Here is a 22,706-nt window from a genome sequence, read left to right as displayed (position 1 = left end):
GCACAATAACATTTTAAAACGTATCACTGGAAAATCTGTCGATTGGAAGAATGGAAGAATGTTAACCAAAGAGATACCCTTATACTTAAGGGTTTTCGAAAACTTTCTATAGCAACTCTATTTGGTTGTACAAGAGATACATTACAATGACATAAGGAATTTGCCGAGTTTGTGTATTTCCTTCTTGAAGGTGAAAAGTAAATTGACATATTGGAATGATTATCAATCAAATGATCAAGATCTTCGAATCCATCAATACCACAACATCCCAGAGAAATCTTGGATATTCATGTCTTATCTCCAACCTGTGTGAACACACAATGGAGAATAATTTTGGAGATGAGAAAGAAACCAAAACTGTCTCTCAAGGAATTATTAAGCAGATGAGTAAAACTCAAAAAGAAAAAGGAACGATTGTTTCAACTGCTCAAATCTATAGCATTGGAGATCTCCTGATCCATATTTTACGTCTTGGTATATAATTAAACTGTATTCAGAAATAGTTAGCTTTAACCTTTCGAAATGATCCAGAAACTCTTGAAGGAATCCTAGAGATCAATAATGAGGTTTTAAAAGGCGAAAAAGACCAAGACTCTGAAGAAAAATCTTTTGAGCAAATTGCAAATGAAGATTAAGTATGCAAACGGATACGCATACCTAAGTAGCCGGACTGAGTTTGGTTACGCAAGTACGCGTACGGGTACACATACCAATTCACATTCCAAACTCCAGCAGAAATTCACGGAACCCAAACTTCTGCAAGTACGCGTACGGGTACGCATACCTAGGTTCCGGACTTCCAACAACCAACCAGTACGGGTACGCATACTTAGGTTCCCGGTTTTGGATTGTTACACAAATGTGAATACACACAATGTTTATATCCAAACATGGTTACTTGTTCTAAACTCTCATTTCAATCATTGAAACTTTCTTATAGGATGACAATAGTTGTTATCCACAAATTATTAGCATCAAAGCGATTTTCAAGTTATCGAAATAATCAATATGACTTTCATCTAGAGTAAAGATGAACTTGGTTAAAGCGAAAGCTTACCAACATATATTTCGGGAAATAAATAAGTGAGTTAAACTCAGCTCAAAATAGCAAATGTGTATAATTGAAGTCTATATAGCATTACGACTTTTGTCTCAAAATAGGAGATAGAATAGATAGACTTTTGAGTGATAGATAAGTTCAAATCTCCGCATACCTTTTGTTGATAAAGTTCCACAAGTTCCCTTGAGTATTTCTTTGTCTCCATTCGATGAACACCATGGAGTCTAAAGCTCAACTACACTTACTATTCTAATCCGAGACTTGGCTATAAGTAGACTAGAAATCAAGACTTATAGTTTTGGCAACTAAACTTGACAAACAAGCTTGAGATAGCAACGCTTGAGAGTTCGACCGAGCAGTGCTCTAACAATATCGAACTTACCTTGTTATACAAAAATGAAATATACCCTCATTTAGGTTTAAGTAGTCGGTACCTAAACGTGTACACCATATTGGTTGAACAATAGTTAACCAAGGTAAGATAATATGAACACTCTCATATCTACGTTATTCATCTTAACCATAACTAGTTCAAATGACTCAAATGAAACTAGTTAAAGAGTTGTTCAATTGCTATATTCTCATAGTAGTATACAAGAACACAATCAAAGCAAAATCGGTTTGATTCACTCGAATCAATTCATGAACATTATAGCCACGATTTACAAAAAATTGCATTCCTTAATATATAAATGTGTTAGCTCATGAGCCAACCGATTTTAGAACTTTAACCACTCAAGTATGCATACCTAAGTAGTCGTTCTGAGTTTGGGTTCGCCAGTATGTGAACGGGTACGCATACCTAAGTAGCCGGTCTGAGTTTGGGTTCGCCAGTATATGAACGGGTACGCATACCTAAGTACACTTCCAAAACCCAGCAGAAATTCCCGGACCTATACCTTACGCAAGTACGCATACTGGTATGTGTACTTGGTACACGGAATTTCACAACTTCAAGTACGCATACCGGTATGCATACTTTAGTTCCGGTCATGGATCACATACATGCAAGAATGCACACTATGTTTATAATCCAATGATGGTTAAGTATTCTAAACTCTATTTCAATCATTGACAATAGTTGTTTTCACACACTATTAGCATAAAAGAAATTTTCAAGTTATTGAAATAATCATAACGAAACATTACAAGTCTACACCAAATGATTATATCACATAAACCATGTAAGATGTTACTCGGCGATTTTCACATGATCATCTTTTGACTTTCGTCAAGAACATAAGATGAACTTGGTTGAAGCGAAAGATTACCAACACATATTTCAAGAAATATGTAAGCGAGTTAAACTCAACTCAAAATCTCAAATGTGTATAATCGACAACTATATAGTAATACAACTTTCTTCTCAATATAGGGCATAGAGTAGAAATAGACTTTCCAAGTGATAGATGAGTTTTAGTCTCCATATACCTTTTGTTGATGAAGTTCCACAAGATTGCCTTAGTAGTTCTTCGTTTTCAATTGATGAACGTCGTGAAGTATAATTCTCAACTACACAATTTATCCTAGTCCAAGACATCACTATAAATAGACTAGAAATCAAGACTTATAGTTTTGATCACTAACATTGACAAACAAGCTTGAGATAGCAACGCTTGCGAGTTCGACCGAGAAGTGCTCTAACAGATTCGCTGTTGGAATTAGAAAATTGTTTATTAGCAGTTGTCTACCTGCCTAGTTTAAGCATTTTACCATCCAACCTTTATCTTTCCTTTCCAATCTCTGAAGCAGTTGAGCAAATATTGGTGAAGAATATTTACCTTGTTTGAACTGAAGTCCTGAGTAAGTTGGTGGGTTATGAGTTGTTTGGATTTGGAAGGTGTCATCTGTCCAATCTTGGATATGTTGTGGGGTGTTAGGATGATGAATGGATATTGATTTCTGAAAAAGCGGGTGTCTAACAACACCACCCAATATTTCGGTTAGCAATCTGTATGGACTAACTCCAATATACTTTGCTAGAGAATCAACTAGACAGTCAGACTCAATCTAGATTAAAGTATATCGAGGAGTTAATATCTCTCTCTTGATTTGATTTACTCTAGATAATAGAATCAGCGAGTCTTTAATCAAATACAAGGAATAACTTGGATGGTACCAAAAACCAATATCCAAGGATCAATCAATGTAAATCAACAACCAAAGGTTGGATATTCTAATTGATGATCTATATGCACAACCTATATTATTTCAATTATAAAGATAAACAATATAATGCGGAAATATAAATAACACGGACACCAAAATTTTTGTTAACGACGAAACCGCAAATGCAGAAAACCCTCGGGACCTAGTCCAGATTGAACACACACTGTACTAAGCCGCCACAGACATTAGCCTACTCTAAGCTAACTTCAGACTGGATTGTAGTTGAACCCCAATCAGTCTCCCACTGATCCAATGTACAGTTGTACTCCCTAGGCCTATGATCCCAGCAGGATACTGCGCACTTGATTCCCTTAGATGATCTCACTCGCAACTAAGAGTTGCTACGACCCAAAGTCGAAGGCTTTGACAATAAAAAAATCTGTCTCACACAAACAAATCTATCAAAGGATCAATATGTCTCCTACAGATAAACCCTAAAAGGTTTTGTTCCGTCTTTTGATAATGATCAAGGTGAACATGAACCAATTGATAATCCGGTCTTATATTCCCGAAGAACATCCAAGAGTTATCAATCACCTCACAACAATCTTAATCATATGGTAGCGAAACAAGATGTTGCGGAATCACAAACAATGAGACGAAGATGTTTGTGATTAATTTTTATATCTTTCCTATCGGAGATATCAATCTCAATCCAATCAATCGGATTATAGTCGTACGATAGAAGATGCAAGATCAGATCACACAACTACGATAAAAGTAGTATCGGTCTGGCTTCACAATCCCAATGAAGTTTTTAAGTCGTTAACCTGGTTTTAGAAGAAGAAAACCAAAGGTTAAAGGAGAACCGACTCTAGTATGCAAATTAGTATCAGACTGAGGTGTGGGGATTAGTTTTGCATGGATTCTAGAGTTCCACTTATATAGTTTTTTAAATCAGGGTTTGCAATTAAGTTACCTTGGTAACAAAGCAATCAATATCCACCGTTAAGTTAAAACCTGATTTAGATTCAGCTAACATTTCTCAACCGTTAGATCTAAAACTTAGCTTTTTACACACACTTGACAATGCACGCTTCTAGGTTTGTTAACCGTACCCAAACTTATGCACTTGTTGTTTCAACAATAGTTAACCAAAAGGTTAGCCATATGAGCATTTCATATCAACCACGTTCATCTTCACTATAACTAGTTCAGATGACTTCAAATGAAATAGTTAGAGAGTTGTTCAATTGAAAGGAAATCTCATGTACTACACAAGACACAATTGAAGCAAAGATGATTTGATTCACTTGAATCGGTTCATGAACTTTTATATCCACAATTTGCAAATTGCATCCCTTAGTCTTTTTAAAGTTTAAGTTCAGAAATCATCTTCAGATATATAACCTTCTCAAGTTCGTGGACTTAAGTTACCGGGTAGAGTTTACAAACTCCAGTAGAAATTCTCGGGTATGAGAAATTCGCCAGTTTGCGGACTGGGTTCGCGGACTGAGTTCACGGACTTAGCTTCACGCAAGTAGTTTGTCAACTCCAACAGAAATTCTCGGGTTTGAGAACTTCGGCAATCCGCGGAGTGAGTTCGCGGACTTGGCTCACGCCATTCTTGCGGTTCTCTTGTTCAACAAAGTTCGCAAACTTTGGTTCAAGGAATAGGACTTATACATAAATGTGTTTCCAAAACAATGCTTATTTCCACCATTGGTTATGTAATCTAAACTCTCGTTTCAATCATTGAAACATTCTTATACGACGTTATACAGTTGTTACACCATTTATCGTCAAAGCAATTTTCAAGATGATTGAAGCATATCATGACTTTCGTCACATGATAAAGATAAACTTGGTTAAAGCGAAAAGCTTACCAACTCATATTTAGAGATATACATAGGCGAGGTATACTCGTCTCAAAATACCAAATGTGTATAATCAAAGTCTTTATATATAGCACACGACTTCTTGTCTCAAAGAGTAGGAGATAGAGTAGATAGACTTTTGAGTGATAGATAAGTTCAAGTCTTCACATACCTTTTTGTCGAGAATTTCCACCAGTTCCTTGAGTATTTCTTCTACTTATATGATGAATCGCCATGAAGTCATTGAGTTCAACTACACTTTCTATCCTAGTCCGAGACTTAGCTATAATAGACTAGAAATCAATACTTATAGTTTTAATCACTAACATTGACAAACATGCTTGAGATAGCAACGCATGCGAGTTCGACCGAGCAGTGCTCTAACAATCTCCCCCTTTGTCAATTTTAGTGACAAAACTATCAATACATATGGAATACAAAAAAGATAAAGAAACTTTAGTAGCTCCTATTCCACATGTCTAATCTTCGACATTCCTCGAAATCTTCGTCACTTCTAAGTACTCCAATGATCCCAAAGGTTGTAAGTTTAGCATCACCATTGTTGAAGAACCGTAGTTATAACAATGAGAAAGCATCGGTCTCGATCATTGTTATACAGTGTCATAGTATTATTACACAACGTCAAAGTCCAATTGTATCATAACTTCAACAATAATACTGTGGTGATATGTATCACTCCCCCTTAGTCAATACTCCATCTCACATGGAAACCACTCCCCCTTACACAATGATCCGAAAACCATATGTATTTGTAGTGTGAACTACATATTAATTCTCCCCCTTTTTGTCAATAAAATTGGCAAAGGTACGAGAACGTGATCATAATGAAATTTCCGAGAGAGACATTTCATGACTAAAAGAAACATACATACCAACTAATTTAGATGCAATCATAAAGCCGAAGCTAAATGCATTCATCAAGGAGTTTAAAGATACAAGATAACCCCTCTAAAATTCCACAGCTGCACACCCCTCAAGATATGACCATTAAGCATAAGTTCAAAAGAACTCTCCCCCATTTGATGTCATTCCCGAAGGAACAACAAGAGCGACCTTAATTTCGAAAGAAAAGAGGATTTTATTGGACACCAAAAACCATGAGAATGATTTTCTATATTCAAAAACTCAATCAAATTAATCACAAGTAAACCCATCATTAATTTAATCGTAATACGCAATCAAATTAAACACAAAAAATGATCAATTCAATTGATTATGCTCAACATAAAGAGAACTTATGGAGACACGAAGATACTCAACTAGATTAATTACAAGAGAACCTATAATTAATCTAATCGGAATACACAACCAAACTAATCACAAAAGTAATCAATTTAGTTGTCATTTGTTTTGCTCGACATAAGAAATCTTACGGAGCAATAACTAAATAACCAAACAAGATGATTAATTTAGTTCAATATGCTCGACATAACATATCTCACGGAACACCAACTAAGCTAAAAAATCAACTTGGTTGTATAGTGCTCAACATCAGATAATACTTGGAGCATTTATTCCCTTATAGCCCAATCCTCGTGTATCACGATGATTTTTACTTGCTCCTAGCATAGTGGTTAATTTGCTTGAACTAGTATTGAACTTTTTCAAGTCATCTTCCAACATCTTGATTTTATCAAGAGCAGCAGCTAAATCAGCCTCAAGGCGTTTTTCTCGAGTGAGACAAGCACTTTCTCTGTCATCAACACTAATTTGTTGAGAGTTAAACCTTGCTTCAGATTCTGCAAGTTTCTCTTCCAACAAGAAGTACTTTTGATAAATATTATCACATTCAAGTGACTTCATACGTAGGTTTTCCTCAGAATCCTTGAGGATCGATTCGCAAGAACGATTCGAAAAATAAACATCTGCATAACATCTTCTAAATTTCTTGTTTTCTCGACAGAGAGGAGTCAGAAGAGGTGAGACATGAGAAGTTGTAATCTTCTTCATATTCCACGAATCCAAAAACTTAACATACTCTGAGACTTCCTCATCAACATCTCTATCAATATCTGAATAACCTTCATCAGAAAGTTCATCCAACTGTTCTTATAGGAGAGTTTCCCAATCAACAGTTTTTACATCAAGAGAATGTTTAGATATTGACTTATATGTGACAGTTCTCTCAGGTGAATCCAAGCTTTTAGAATCATCTGGTAATTTCTGAACCGGTACGTTATTAGAGATAGACTCGTCCATAATCAGATCGCCACAAACACAGACTTTTGAGTTCTTAAACGTGTTTGCCTGCTCTGATACCAATTGAAAAAGCGGGGGTAACAACACCACCCAATGTTTCGCTTAGCAATCTGTATGGACTAACTCCAATATACTTTGCTAGAGAATAAACTAGACATTCAGACTCAATCTAGATTAAAGTATATCGAGGAGTTAATATCTCTCTCTTGATTTGATTTACTCGAGAGAATCAGCGAGTCTTTAATCAAATATGAGGAATAACTTGGATGGTACCAAAAACCAATATCCAAGGATCAATCAATGTAAATCAACAACCAAAGGTAGGATATTCTAATTGATGATCTACAATGCACAACATGTATTATTTCAATTATAAAGATAAACAATATAATGCGGAAATAGAAATAACACAGACACCGGAAATTTTGTTAATAAGGAAACCGCAAATGCAGAAAAACTCTGGGACCTAGTCCGGATTGAACACATAATGTATTAAGCCGTTATAGATACTAGCCTACTCCAAGATAACTTCGGAATGGATTGTAGTTGAAACCCAATCAGTCTCCCACTGATCCAAGGTACAGTTGTACTCCCTACGCCTCTGATCCCAGCTGGATACTGCGCACTTGATTCCCTTAGCTGATCTCACCCACAACTAAGAGTTGCTACGACCCAAGTCGAAGGCTTTGACAATAAACAAATCTGTCTCATACAGAAAAGTCTATCAAAGGATCAATCTGTCTCCCACGGATAAACCCTAAAAGGTTTTGTTCTGTCTTTTGATAATAATCAAGGTGAACAGGAACCAATTGATAATTTGGTCTTATATTCCCGAAGAACATCCTAGAGTTATCAATCACCTCACAAAAATCTTAATCGTATGGTAACGAAACAAGATATTTCGGAATCACAAACAATGAGACGAAGATGTTTGTGATTACTTTTTATATCTTGCCTATCGGAGATATCAATCTCAAGCCAATCAATCTGATTGTACTCGTACAATAGAAGATGCAAGATCAGATCACACAACTACGATAAAAGTAGTATCGGTCTTGCTTCACAATCCCAATGAAATCTTTAAGTCGTTAACCTGGTTTTAGAAGAAGAAAACCAAAGGTTAAAGGAGAACCGAATCTAGTATGCAAAATAGTATCACACGTGAGGTGTGGGGATTAGTTTTGCACAAATTCTAGAGTTCCCCTTATATAGTCTTTCAAATCAGGGTTTGAAGTTAAGTTACCTTGGTAACAAAGCAATCAATATCCACCGTTAGATGAAAACCTGATTTAGATTCAAGCTAATATTTATCAACCGTTAGATCGAAAACTTAGCTTGTTACACACATTTCACAATGCATGCTTCTAGGTTTGTTAACCGTACCCAAACTTATGCACTTGTTGGTTCAACAGTAGTTAACCAAAAGGTCAGCCATATGATCACTTCATTTTAACCACGTTCTTCTTCACCATAACTAGTTCAAATGACTTCAAATGAACTACTTAGAGAGTTGTTCAATTGCAAGGAAATATCATGTACTACACAAGACACAATTGAAGCAAAGATGATTTGATTCACTTGAATCGTTTCATGAACTTTTATAGCCACGGTTTGCAAACTGCATTCCTTAGTCTTTTATAGCCACGGTTCGCAGAACTAGGTTCGCGGACTTAAGTTACCGGGCAGAGTTTACAAACTCCAGCATAAATTCTCGAGTATGAGAACTTCGCCAGTTTGCGGATTGAGTTGTCGGACTTAGATTCACGCAAGTAGTTTGTCAACTCCAGCAGAAATTATTGGGTTTGAGAACTTCAGCAGTTCGCGGAGTGAGTTCGCGGACTTGGCTCACGCCATTCTTGCGGTTCTCTTGTTCAACAAAGTTCGTAAACTTTGGTTCAAGGAATGGGACTTATACATAAATGTGTTTCCACAACAATGCTTATGTCCACCATTGGTTATGTAATCTAAACTCTCGTTTCAATCATTGAAACATTCTTATAGGACGTTATACAGTTGTTACACCATTTATCGTCAAAGCAATTTTCAAGATGATTGAAACATATCATGACTTTCGTCACATGGTAAAGATAAACTTGGTTAAAGCGAAAAGCTTACCAACTCATATTTCGAGATATAGATAGGCGAGGTATACTCGGCTCAAAATACCAAATGTATATAATCAAAGTCTATATATATAGCACACGACTTCTTGTCTCAAAGAGTAGGAGATAGAGTAGATAGACTTTTGAGTGATAGATAAGTTCAAGTCTTCACATACCTTTTTGTCGAGAATTTCCACCAGTTCCTTGAGTAGTTCTTCTACTTATATGATGAATCGCCATGAAGTCCTTGAGCTCAACTACACTTTATATCCTAGTCCGAGACTTAGATATAATAGACTATAAATCAAGACTTATAGTTTTAATCACTAACATTGACAAACATGCTTGAGATAGCAACGCATACGAGTTCGACCGAGCAGTGCTCTAACAATTTCTATTTGTTTGTTGCTTGACCAGATGATGTTGAGTAGGAGAGTAAGATCGTTTGTATATTGTCATAGGTATTCTAGTATGCTGATCATGTAATGAGTAAATCATCAGCATACATGAGATGTAGGATTGGAGATGCCTATGTTGATATGCACAGTCATTTCAGTTGCCCATGCATGTAGTCCTAATTGTTCCCGGTTTGTACACAAAATTTCTGCACACATAATTAAAATGTATGGTGATAACTGGTCACCTTGCATGAGTTCTCTTTGTGATGGATACAACCTTGTGGAGTGTCGTTAACATTTACCGTATATGTGACAAATTTTAAACATAAAATGATATATTCAATAAATTTAGTTGGGAGTCCCAGGGTGCACAAAGTTTGTCTTACTATCATATGCTTTCTGGATGTATAGCTTGAGTGCAATTTTTGGTGTTTTTGTTGGAGGAGATGTTCTAATGTAGCGGAAGATTTATGTTGCAATGGAAATGTTATCATGAATGACTCGTTTTGGTACAAAGTCACTTTGGTAAGGGATAATGATGAATTGTAAGATTGGTCGTAGTGTATCAGCTAATAATTTAGATATGATTTTTTGTAGACTACATTGCACAATCCAATTGGCCGGAAACCATTTGTACTTATGGGGTTATCGGATTTTGGTAATAAGGTTATATTGGTACGGTTGAAATGAGTGTCTAACTCTACATTTTCAAAGAAACTATGAACCAATACAATGATTTGCGAGTTTGTCGTGTTCCAATATACTTTAGAGAACTTACTTGTGTACCCATCGGTCCCGGAGCTTTTTCTGATCCAACGCTGAGGAGATCCTTATAAATTTCTTCAGTTGTTGGAGGTCTAGTTAAGGCCCCGAATTGATTGTCAGAAATTCTAGGTTGTACACCATTGAAAAACTCCATGTCAATTATTTTTGGTGGTGCAACATATTGGTTCTCAAAATGTTTTACCAGCAAGCTTGCAATCTGTTTTCGACTATCCACCTAAATGTTGTTTTTGTCTCTCCAATGATGAATATGATTTATTCTCCTATTAACTATTTCCTTCGTGTGGAAAAATGTGGTGTCTAAAATCTCCATTTTTCAACAAGTCAATCCTTGAACGTTGTTTCCAATAGGTGTCGCGGCAATATTGCAGCATCAAATGTGAGTTACGCATCTCTTTATCATGTTTCAACCAGAACTTAAGTTCATCTCCTGAAGTTGATGCACATTTTGATTATACAGTTGCACTTGAAATTCCGCTTCCTCCAACGGAGTTGGTAGGTGACCAAATGTTTGTTTGTGCCATAGTTGTAGATCTTGTCCAGTGTCCTCCATTCTTTGTCGTAAGTTGTTAACCAACTACGCTTCACTAGTTGTTGCCATGCATTAATTACTATTTGTTTTGTGGGTGTAAAAACCAGAGGTGTTCCATACGAAAAAACCTTGTTGAATTTCTGTTAATAGATTGTTGTTGCAGTAGCAAAGGAGCATGGTCTGACCAAAATTTTGATAGATGTATAATGAGTGCACGAGGATGAAGGTCTACCCATTGTTGTGAATCTAAACTCATGTCTAGTCGTTCCATAGTGAACTTTGAGTCTGTTTTCCTGTTAGACCAAGTGTATAGATCCCCTTGAAATCCAAGGTCTGTAAGTCCATTAAGATTGATGAAGTTGTTAAAGTGTTTAGCTTGATTATGTATCTTTTCTTGTTGATCAATGTCCTCACTAAAATCTCCATGAGTATTCATGGTAGGGTTGGAATTGTTATAATGCTGTTAAATTTTTTCCATAAGTCCCGTCTTGCGGCTGGTTGTGGAGGTCTGTTAGAGAATTTTCCGGTTGAACCCACCAAGCATTGGTATGTCAAGGTTGGTTGTCATATTTTAGTATAAAAACTCAATTGGAATCGCTTTATTAAACTTTACTAGAGTCAACTTTGTTTACGTCAGACTAGAAAGTCTAGGAATGTTGAGATGTACAAGTATTACCTTAAAGACCTGAAGATCGTGAAGACGTATCGACTACAATGAAAACATCATCATTCCACTTGAGGTATAGTAATACTGACTTGACTTGTTTCCATTCCTATCGTTGCTTTCAAGTCGTTTAAGATTGAAAACATAACATGCAAGGTTATATTTAATTCTCTAGTATTAGACCTGGTCATTTTATAATGATCAAAATTTCAAGGAAGAATATTTGATTACGAAGTATAGCGTTTATCTTTTGAATTTCGTAAATGTGACATTGTTATAATCTATGTAACTAGTTATTTGATTATGTATTGGATATAGGTGTGATTTCATCCTAGGAAACTATATTTGATTACATATGTTTAAAGGAAGTACATATACGAAATTTGTTTCGTAATCGAAAGGAAATCAATAGGTGTTCTGGTCCAGTTTTCATTGAAGATCTATTGGATGACCAATTCGAACCTAGGTAATAACTTTGGTAGAACCGCTCTTGACTTATGTTGAGATTATGGTAGAACCGATCTTAACCTAGTTTGGGATATGCGGTAGAACCGATGTTAACTTATGTTGAGAGTCTTGGTAGGATTGATCCTTACCTATAATGGGATACATGGTAGAACCGATCTTAACTGTTGTTGGGAGTTTTAGTAGAACCAATCCTTACCTATATTGGGATACTTGGTAGAACCGATCTTAACTGTTGTTGGGAGTCTTAGTAGAACCGATCCTTACCTATATTGGGATACTTGGTAGAACCGATCTTAGCTTTTGTTGGGAGTCATAGTAAAACATATCCCTACCTATATTTGGAGACTTGGTAGAACGGATCTTAACCTATGTTAGGAGTTATGGTAGAACCAGTCCCATGAGAAAAACCGGTCCTTTATATTCACATATTATTTTACAATTTTGTGTGAGTTTGGAATTAGGGTTTACTAAATAGGAAATTTTTGGATGTCGATATAATTTGGACATGAATATAATTCTTATCTTTTATTGTCCAAAGATATTCCTTGATACTCAAGGTGATCCCTATTTGAAATGTTAAGAATCTTTGAATTAAGATTTTCGATTATATGCTTTTGATTTTCCAGCAAATCCAAACATATCTCTTGGAAAATTATATTAGTTAAGTGCTAAATTAATATTAGATATTTTCTAATAAAAGATTTCGGAATTGCAGGTTAGATATTAGTTGGAAATAGGAAAACCGAAATTAGGTTCTTATTGCATTTCTTGAGAATATTTTCAGTTTTGGATTTCCTTGTTGTCCAAACAACCTTGGTCTATAAATAGTTGAGTTTTCATTTCTTGCAAACTATATTAAGAGCCAGGCAAACTTCATTCATGTTGTTTCTGGTGGAGCTGTCTATCCGGAGAGGAAAGTATCCTAATTAGGCGGAATCTCTTACGACCGCTAGTTTAAAGACTTATGTGGGATCGAGAAGCTCTACGAGTACCGTTGGTGGGACACTATATAATTGTATTGTTATTTTAGTTTTTGATTGTTGATTTGACTGAGAGCCTTTTCTTCTGACACAAGGGTCACTCAAACTAGATAAAAGTATTGACGGGATCTTTAGAACTGTTTATTTTTATCTAAAGACAACTGGTGATCATCTATTGTCAACAGACTTTGTTCTGTGTGTGATCGATCATCAGTGGATTCAAGTTTGTGGTGTGCAGGTACATAAGAAGGCAATTGAAGATTTGAAGACAACAATATTTTTCTTATTGGTTTTCGTATCTCGTGATCTGTACATACATCTTGATCGGCTGGGATCTGACTTAGATCTGATTTATCTTTGATAGATTTGATCATATAGTCGTTTAGGTCGGAAACTATCATTTGGTGATATTTTTCAATATCTGGATCTGATAGTTATGAACCCGAATCTAAGTTACTGAATTGGATTGATCTTACCCGACAAAAGAGTTTACTAGTTTAAACGAAAGAGCCTTTGTCAAACTCAATGAATCTTTTTCTGAAAGATTATTGGAGTAATTTCCAAACAACTTTGTTCCATTACTGTCTGGAAGACGATCAAAAGGATTTGAGTGCTTAAGACTTTACATCGGTAAAATAACTCAAGATAGTGATTTTCAGTCTTGCGATTCACTTGCGTGACCAGACGGTCGTAGGCGCCGGGATACTAAGGGAACTAAATAATTAGGGGTAGATTACTTGGTCTCAACTATACTAAGTTGGCTTTGTTCTTCGTATAGCGGATTAATTCTGAGAGTATTCAAAACTGGACTAGGTCTCAGGGTTTTTCAGCATTTGCGGTTTCCTCGTTAACAAAATCATGATGTGTCATTTACTTTACTTACGCATTATAATTGTTTTATTATAATAAAGTAAATAATACTTGTACGTTAAATCCTAATCACTTGATATTGATCTTATGGCAAATCGGTTTTGAACTGTAACTATTATCAAGTGAATACCTTGTTGTTGTATTGTCTCGACTTTGTCCATAGATGATCACACTCGGTATCAGACTTATAAGTTGAAACGAAAAGCGTTGTGTATTTGGGTACCCTCGTAATTTCAAGGTCCATAATTACTCATAAAAAACCAAGGTTGTTGAGTTTGTTGATGTTGATGATTTGGACAGATGTAAGCATGTATCATACTTTGATTAACAACTAGAACATTGATATTTAGGCGGGATGTCCACATCAAGCATATGACACCTCTATGTCCAATACATGGAAATTCAAAACAATTTTGAAAAATACTAGACTATTTTTGCAAAAAAAATACATAAGCTAAATTTTCAGAGCAAAAAGGTAAATAAGTTTTGAACTTGGGTGTATACTCACAGAGTTTTATAACTGTCAAAAGGTTGTGCACTCCCTGATAGTTCCGAGATAGGAAATTCATGTTTTTTGCGAGTGTTGGTCCGGGGCAACACCTCGCTTTGAGTTTGTAGAATCTTCAGACACAATATTGTCATCAAGGGAAAGCTACCATGCAGGAATTCTCGCCATTGAGTTGGTTGTTGGTCGAAGAAGAAGCATACGACGCCACAGGTCTAATAATTATTGGTGGTGGAGTCTTGTGCAGGCGGGATGAAGTGTGATATATATTGCTTCTTTGTTTCCCGATTCTTGAAGTAGGCACCTCTGAATCCAGTACATTCATTTTGGTGGTGTGTTGTTCAAGTTCAGCAATTGGACATATTTTCTTGCCTTTGGTGGGGGTGGCCGAGCAGCAAAGTCCGGTATATTTGGAAACATCAAATATTCTGGTACTTTAGATGTGGTCTACATGTCCTTCTTTTGTTTGTGCGGATATGATATAATGGATGGTGTCATTCCTCTGGTTTGGCATTATGGGAAACGATCACTTCTGGCTTGACATTCATATTGTGAATCAACATGCTAACCTTTGCATCACGATGCTGCAAAAAAGTGTTTAGCATTTGGGTGTAGTCAGGGGTGAAAAATATAACATTTTTGTCATTCTGGGTTTTGCTTTCGGACTCGGATTTGGGTTCACGGGTAGTGCAGATACCCGGATCTCATTGGGCTTAGTTTGAATGTTAGCCTCTGGTTCTTTCATTATTTCTTTCCCTTTGGGGACTTTGTCATGTTATTGTGGCCTTGTGTTGATGTGTTCTCCCTCGTGGGTTGTAAATATGACCGTGCGGAGTGATGAAGTGTCGAAATGTGGCCCTGATGTTAAGACCTTTACCCCCAACATTCCTGACACAAACAATTCTTATGTTTGCAGTATTTACATAGGAACGATCTTTATCGTTATGAATACACGGCTGAGGAGACTGACTTGCGGTAGTATCTTTGTTAGGCTGTGTCTTTTTTCATTGAATTCCAAGCCAATCCACGACGAGTCGTCTCTTCAGCCAACCAAGTTGGTACTCTGCATGGCCTAGTGACTGACCATATTCATGGGCTTGAGTAACTCGACTAGGTTGGACATCTCTGCAGAGTGACGATTTAACCTTGGACTACCAAATTACGACTTTACCCTTGGGCTGTAAAATGATTGTTTTACCCTCGGTCCAAAAATCACCATCTACAGTAGGGAAAAATATGTAAGTTGTTTATTCCTTCTCAATCAAATAGTCACTTAGAAAGGTATACTAAACTGCATGGTTATTTCAATCCATAAGGCTGAGTCTAGTGGCGTTATTTTGTATGATGATAACTACCAAAAATCGTGGTCTAATGTTAAATAAATAAAATCCCCGTTCTCTCTCCTCAGATGCAGGTAACGTGGGAGGAGATTTAGAAATTGGCGAGGATTGAATCCTCTCTAGAAAAAAGTGAAAAGCAAGGATACTTATTTTTGTCACTTTTATAATAAACATAATCTAAAAGTATTATAAGTTTTTTTATTTTTGTGGTGATAAGTTTATACAAAGCTTTTGGTTGGCAACCTAGCAACAAGCTGGGTTCCAACACCTTTTTGAATAGCAATGCCTAACCTATGAAAAATAAAACTACCAAAACCACTACTAGCGTCATTATTAACCAAACAATTCTTCAGACGCTTGAAAAAGCACAAAGTATCTTCACAAAGTTCCTCTAAGGTAGAGAAAGCTAAGACGCCCAAACCATTGCCGTGTGAAACACACTTGTCCAAGTATTTAGTGTGTTTACGTGAAATTGTACTAGATATAGTCTTTCCCGGGATAAAAGAGCGAATACTATCACCAGTGATGGGCGAGACACCTGTGACATCTATACAAACATCCTGTCTGTTTTCCCAGTTGAGCATAAGAATATCAGCAGGTTTCAAATCTTTGTTCTCATCCGTCAGAAAGCAAGAGAAGCTTCCTTACGCGCAGGCACACCAGCTTTGTAACAAATATCAGCGACTACATCACGAACTAGATCATGTCGAAACTTATGGACTATATCCTTAGCACAGTGAAGCGCATGATCCCCAAAAATGTCCATAGATCTGTTACAACTTGGGCATAAACCATAAAAATTAGGCACAATGAATCTAAAAGTGGACCCACTTATATGTTTAAAATATAAAAATTTATAAAAGAACGGGCACCTAGCTCAGCTGGTCATCCCCGTTTCCCAAAAGTTTCATGCGCTCTAGGAGGTCCCAGGTTCGAGCCCCCAATGACGTAATATTGCAGGAATTAACATGGAAGGTAGAGTTAGCTTGCCCCCTTTGTGCCACAATCTCAGCCCCCATCCGCTTCGGCTCCTTTGGCTAGGTTACTCATGAAACTCGCTGGTAGGCTAATACAGCAACCTGTTCAATTAATGTAGTAGTATGTTGTTGGAGCTTAGCTTGTTAGGCTTCCAACTAGTTAATGTAATACTCTTTATCCAATAATTTTAATAAAGATAATTAAAAATAATAAAACTCTTTAAAATTGAATGTATTTTGGGCGAGGAAACAATCCTGGCCCCTTCCTATTTTCCCTCCCTCACCACTAGACTAAGACATCCCTCCTACGTGACGTGGCGCGACTGTACAAGTACCACTTTACCTCCTCCACTAGACTCAGCCTAGGTGAGCATTCCAATCCAATTACAAACACACTCCGTGGTCTAGAGTCATTTGATTTGGAAGACAAAAGGCTATCAAGCACTTTTATAAATATGTTTATTCCTTAAGAGCATATAAGTAATAATTAACTACACATAAATGCGGCATTTCAAATTCTTTTCGGATTACTAAGCTAACCAAGTAGAACGTTCATTACAAGATAGAAAATAATTCCAGAGCTTTGTGATGCCGTAGGACGAGTTTTTATATTTTAGAACTTTATTCTTGTCGTTGCGCTTTTCAACAAATGACCATTTATGTTCCGCATGCTTTCAACAAACTTCTAGTGTTCAAAAAGATTAATCAATTTTAAACCTAGGGAAGCAATTTGGATAACTTAGTTTATGCTGAATTGTGATTTTAGTTTTGCTTCTCGGGAAGCTAATGAGGTGGAGAACTTTTTTTGTTTTTTACTCAATGTGGTGGAGAACTAAAATGATGTAAATGTCTCTATTTTTCTAGTTAATATAATAAAGAAAAACACAAGCACAATCGATAAATCCTTTTTTCTCATTAAAATGGAGAACTTGCTCACGAGTTATGCTACAGCCTTAAAAATAATTAAACGCTATAATTAAGATCGATAATGAGAGGGAAAAGAAACTGCCATTTTGAAAACTGGTTTATTAAGGAACTGGGAGATTGGATTATAAACAACTTCACAAGAACAAATATAAAATCAATATATCAAGCATTTTCACTACACATAATGTGAAGTTGGTGTATCACAAAAATAAAAATGTAACAAAATATGAAAGTTGAGAATGGGAACATATAGAATTCAGGTAGTGACGATCAGCTAGAAACTTGCCTTGATCTCTTCATTTAATAAGATCTAAGACCTGGAACATTTTTTAATCCCATCTTGCCAAGGACGACCTTTCGGATGGCTGGAGGGGTATCAAGTCCCATACTCCTGCTGAACTCATTTGCACGCTCGACCAGCTTGCATTTATTACGGCCCACTGTCTTATTTCCATTGTAGTACCCGAGCCATGCTTGGTATGCTGCCTCTTTGCTTTTCATATCTATCCGGGACACCGCCTGTTCTACCTGCTCAGGAAAAAAAAAATCTCAGCACAGAAACCTGCATGTCAAGTTGAACATCAAATGAGGTGTGAGGGGTTCATGCTATACTAACATTGACTATGTTAGAACAACCTCCAACTGCTCATAATGTGATGGATGTTTTAGATGGAAAATCTAAAATCTGAGACACAAAACCCTGGTTGACTGAAATCAAGGACTCTAGTCACTCTGACTGGACTTGCAGCCTGCAATGGACATTTGGTGTTTAGCACTCATTTCCGCAAGAGAGTGTTCTCGTGAAACATTTGGTGAAACACCAATGAGATGTTCTCGTGATAAATCGAAAAGCTTTTATAGTCATCTTTTTTATTCTTCTAGGGTGCATTGCGTTTGTAAAGAAACTTCAAAAGTGGAACTTCAGGGGGGCACATTTCAGTCATCCCACAATCAAAAAATTGCTGTAAAACAATCTTACGCAAAAATTCCCCCAAAAGTTCAGATTTGTATTGGTTACCGTTCTGTATCTGAAACATAACTAGGATATACATACTCACTTTTTTCTTTGAGTCGGGGTCAATCAACGTCACTGAAGCTTTTATTAATGATAAATCTCTCAAATTAGATAAGAAGAATTCCTCCCAAGGAGCCAGCAGCAGTATTCCTTGCCCTTGTTTACCTTTGCGACCTGTTCGACCAAGTCGATGTATGTACTGTTGTTTATCAGAGGGCAATCCAACCTGCAGTCAGGCTACGCTGCTTAGTAAAAGCTACAAGATGGCACTGGATAATAGGGACAAAATATTGATTCCAGTCATGAATAATGGTTGCACAGGTGCTTCCAAGCAGTGTTTTAGAATAAATAACAAAGATAATCACCTCATATCTATTCAAAATTTTGAGATTGACTCAATGGGAAAAGCACATAATAACATGAAGGACACATGACAACTACCTAATCAAATTAGTACCTAATGTTAACCGATTCACATTGTATCAGTTTAACAAAATAGGAAGATTCAACAGTCTTTGCCATCAATGGATAATATCAAATCTAAAGCTTTTCTATTTTAAGTATATTCCGACAAATGAATTGCGAGTATTCAGCACCGGTTACACTTACACCTAATTCTTTAGCAGACCTCGGGTCGACTTATTTGCAATCTAGCTTCTGATTAAGTTGAATATTCAATTCTAAATATAACACTACCACGTTCAGTCACTCGGAAAAGTTTAGATTTTCGGATACCTTTACACATTACTTAAGCGGATGCCATACCTGTATTACTAGAGTAACATCAGGATAGTCTACTCCACGTGCAGAAACATCAGATGTCACAAGAATAAGTCCTGTTGACTTTCGGAACTCATCAGACACCCTTGTTCTGTAGCTCTGGGCCTTCCTCGAGTGAATCTCACGTACGTTCAATTTAAGGTCAGAAAGGAGTTCAGCTACAAGCTTTGTGACCATTGCAGTAGTGCAGAATACAAGAACCTGCAATTTCAACAGTAATTCATTTGAGAACTAAAAAAAAAAGGTTACAAGACATAACAGCAGCTCACACATCAAATAACCATAATAAATACCCTTCATAAATATTAAAAAAATAAAATAGCAAAAAGGTTTCTTTAAAACCCATAGTATTTCCACAAGGAAATTAAGGACCTGAGACTGAGAACTACAGAGAGAAAAAAAAACTGGAAATCATCCATACATACCTTATAATTAACATCATCAGCAATATGATCTTTTAGAAGTTTATATATAACTGAAAAGTGTTCGCTGAGTGGCGCAGTTAGATGGGTCTGTCTAACCTGAAACAATCACAAACAAATTCAAATAACTATAATCAGAACGGTTATATCACTAACAGAAAAGGGGGGGAATAGATATCTTACTTGCGAGTGTGTCTCCTCGCTACCTTCATCAACAGTGTCGATGTATTCGTGATCACTTTTTAAAGCTATGTGACAGATATTATGAACCTGTTAGCCAATAACACTTTGTGAGCTTTGTCTCAAGTCATTTTTATATAAGATACGTTAAGTTGTAATGATAGAATGAAACCTCTTTTGGAACAGTAGCAGAAAATAGAAGTGTTTGCCGCTGTTTTGGAACAGAAGCAACAATCTTTTCGATGTCCTTTTGGAATCCCATACCTAATAATTGGTCAGCTTCATCAAGAACAAGCACTTTTACACCCTTCAAGCGAGTAGCAAATCCAGGTGTAGTCACAGTATGGTCTTTAAGCCTTCCAGGTGTCGCAATAAGAATCTAAAGAGGAGAGACAAGGTGTGATGAATTTAGAATTATACAAGAATCAAGTTTTCACTTCAGCAGTTATTTTATCTTTACTATCCTCAGTTAAAGTTCCCTGAGAGGACATTAACCGAGTTATTCTAATTAGAAATAAAAACTGTACTGTGGGGGGAGTACACGTGGCATCGGCAGATTAAAAGGAGTTCAGTCCTAGCATTCAAACTTAGACGGATCCTAACCGAGAAACCAGCTATATGAAAATTTTGACCCAAGGATGCTCATAGGATCTAACTTACGCTGAAGAGTTTCCCTGGAAAATAACTGTATATTCTGGATAGTCATAACTAATTTTACATGCTATAAATCTTTTTCGAACGAAGAATTTACCTGGCAAGGCTTTCCCAACAAACGTTTCCGCTCCGTATCTTGGCTTGTGCCTCCAATTACAACTTGAGCACTGATAGAAGGATGATGCTTAAGCAATTTCATAGCCTCTGCAGCAACTTGGCATGCCAGTTCTCTTGTTGGGCATATAATAAGCACACTAATAGGAAACTCTTTTCTATTACAATCCACTGAAGTTGACTTTAAAATGTTCTCAATTGCTGGAAGCTGCAATCGATATTTTAATTAGAATCGTTATTTTGAAGATGAGTATAAGAATAAGACTTTGTGATGTCTCACATCTTGAGCCTGGATACTAAAGTTGAGAATAATGCCAACTTCAAAAAGGTCAAGTTCAATACCAAAAATGCTACAGTTTTTCCAGTTCCTGTCCTTGCCTTGGCTAATACATCCTTACCTGCAACACATAATAGATCGCAATGAGAAATAGAACTATTCAGAAACTTGGAGGTGAGATAAAAGTGGCACTGATGGAGAAAATCTCATTTGCACCTGGTCTTTCAAACCTATCAGGTCGACTAAGTTGAGATTACATACATTCCAAAGAGGTCCAAGAATATGGTAGGTTTGAGAATCATGAAATACTGACTGTGAAGAATATGGTAGGTCCAACCAAAACATATAAACACACCCCTGTCTAGGTCGTCAGTTACTATAACCACAGAAGCTTATGCACTCGTTCATCGAGAACTTTAAAAACAAATGAGTCTCCATAAAGCTGCAAAATTTGCTTAAGAAGTTGAGATTCATTGTTATAAGCCAGAGATGTTAATTAAATATAACCTTTAAGAATGACAGGAAGAGTTGCCTCCTGCACAGTAGTCATTCTCTCGTATCCCATATCTTTTATTCCCTTCAACGACAAGGGAGAAATTGGGCACTGATGAAATCTACAGACATCCAAAAAAAAAAGCATCAATGGAATTCAAATATATTTAAAACAAAATTTCACCATATATTAGTAAGTTTTCCTTTTCATCAAATGAAAATGAGATCACAGTCAGAACAAATACATTACCTAGTCTGACTCAGGTGAGAATCATTTCCACTTGATAATTTTGGATTTGTCTTGCCATCATTTTCTTTGCCTAATTCACTCAATAAATCTCCAAATACAGGAATTTCATCCATTTTACTGTCTGGTGCTTTTTGAGAAGCTATTTGTTGTTTCTGTAGATTCCCACCTACCTGAGCACTCTTTATACTGGAGCTAAAAGTCTTCTTCTTATTCCTCCTCTTCATGTTCTTCTTTGTAGCAGGGGTATTATCATTACCTTTAGATACCTTCGATTTATTAACAAGTTCACCCTCTGCTACTCTTTTCATTTTCTTTTTTGTTGCTAGGGTTCCACAGAGACAAAGAGAGGCTGAGAGGAATTAACGTTTTGGGGTTTAGGGTTTTAATCTTTTGGCTAGAAGGGGTTTTATTAAGATTTATCTTTTTGTTGTTATTTTTGCTGGTGGGAGCAAAAAGCCAAGACTGCTAATTGGGATACCGTTTTGATTGGGAGTGTACCGATATATACATAGAGAACAAAAAAGCAATTACCTTTGGGTTGGTACATTTCAAACAAAATGGTACCCTCGTTAGCAGCCTTAGAAAAAGCGAGCCGAGGAGACTCACTCGGTAACGAGCAGCATCTCTCGTGAAATTGGGCATTGGGGTATCCAAAATAAGAACCGGCCGGACTAGGGTATACGAGTTTTGTTCCCAACCAACACAGTGGG

The 22,706-nt window shown here is 36.6% G+C and overlaps 1 protein-coding gene across 2 annotated transcripts; it reads right to left on the bottom strand.

Moving 5' to 3' along the window:
• Window positions 1-17,891: 17,891 nt before the first annotated feature.
• LOC113358457 (DEAD-box ATP-dependent RNA helicase 31-like) lies at window positions 17,892-22,453 on the bottom strand. Of its 2 annotated transcripts, XM_026602032.1 has the most exons (11): window positions 21,997-22,453; window positions 21,762-21,868; window positions 21,320-21,375; window positions 20,961-21,185; window positions 20,382-20,588; window positions 20,213-20,299; window positions 20,033-20,128; window positions 19,593-19,808; window positions 18,871-19,053; window positions 18,429-18,561; window positions 18,201-18,340 (listed from the first exon to the last, which is right to left on the bottom strand). In XM_026602032.1, exons 1-10 carry the CDS (start codon window positions 22,302-22,304, stop codon window positions 18,478-18,480), a joined length of 1,569 nt encoding a protein of 522 aa, XP_026457817.1. In that variant the 5' UTR covers window positions 22,305-22,453; the 3' UTR covers window positions 18,201-18,340; window positions 18,429-18,477. The 2 variants fall into 2 exon arrangements, with proteins under 2 accessions (XP_026457816.1, XP_026457817.1); XM_026602031.1 differs by lacking the exon at window positions 18,429-18,561 and having other exon boundaries at window positions 17,892-18,340.
• Between the last annotated feature and the right edge of the window lie 253 nt (window positions 22,454-22,706).

Source organism: Papaver somniferum, chromosome 3 (assembly GCF_003573695.1).
Source record: "Papaver somniferum cultivar HN1 chromosome 3, ASM357369v1, whole genome shotgun sequence".
NCBI classification, from domain to species: Eukaryota; Viridiplantae; Streptophyta; class Magnoliopsida; order Ranunculales; family Papaveraceae; genus Papaver; species Papaver somniferum.
Note: the sequence above shows the minus strand (reverse complement) of the source record. Positions and strands in the feature narration are given on the sequence as shown.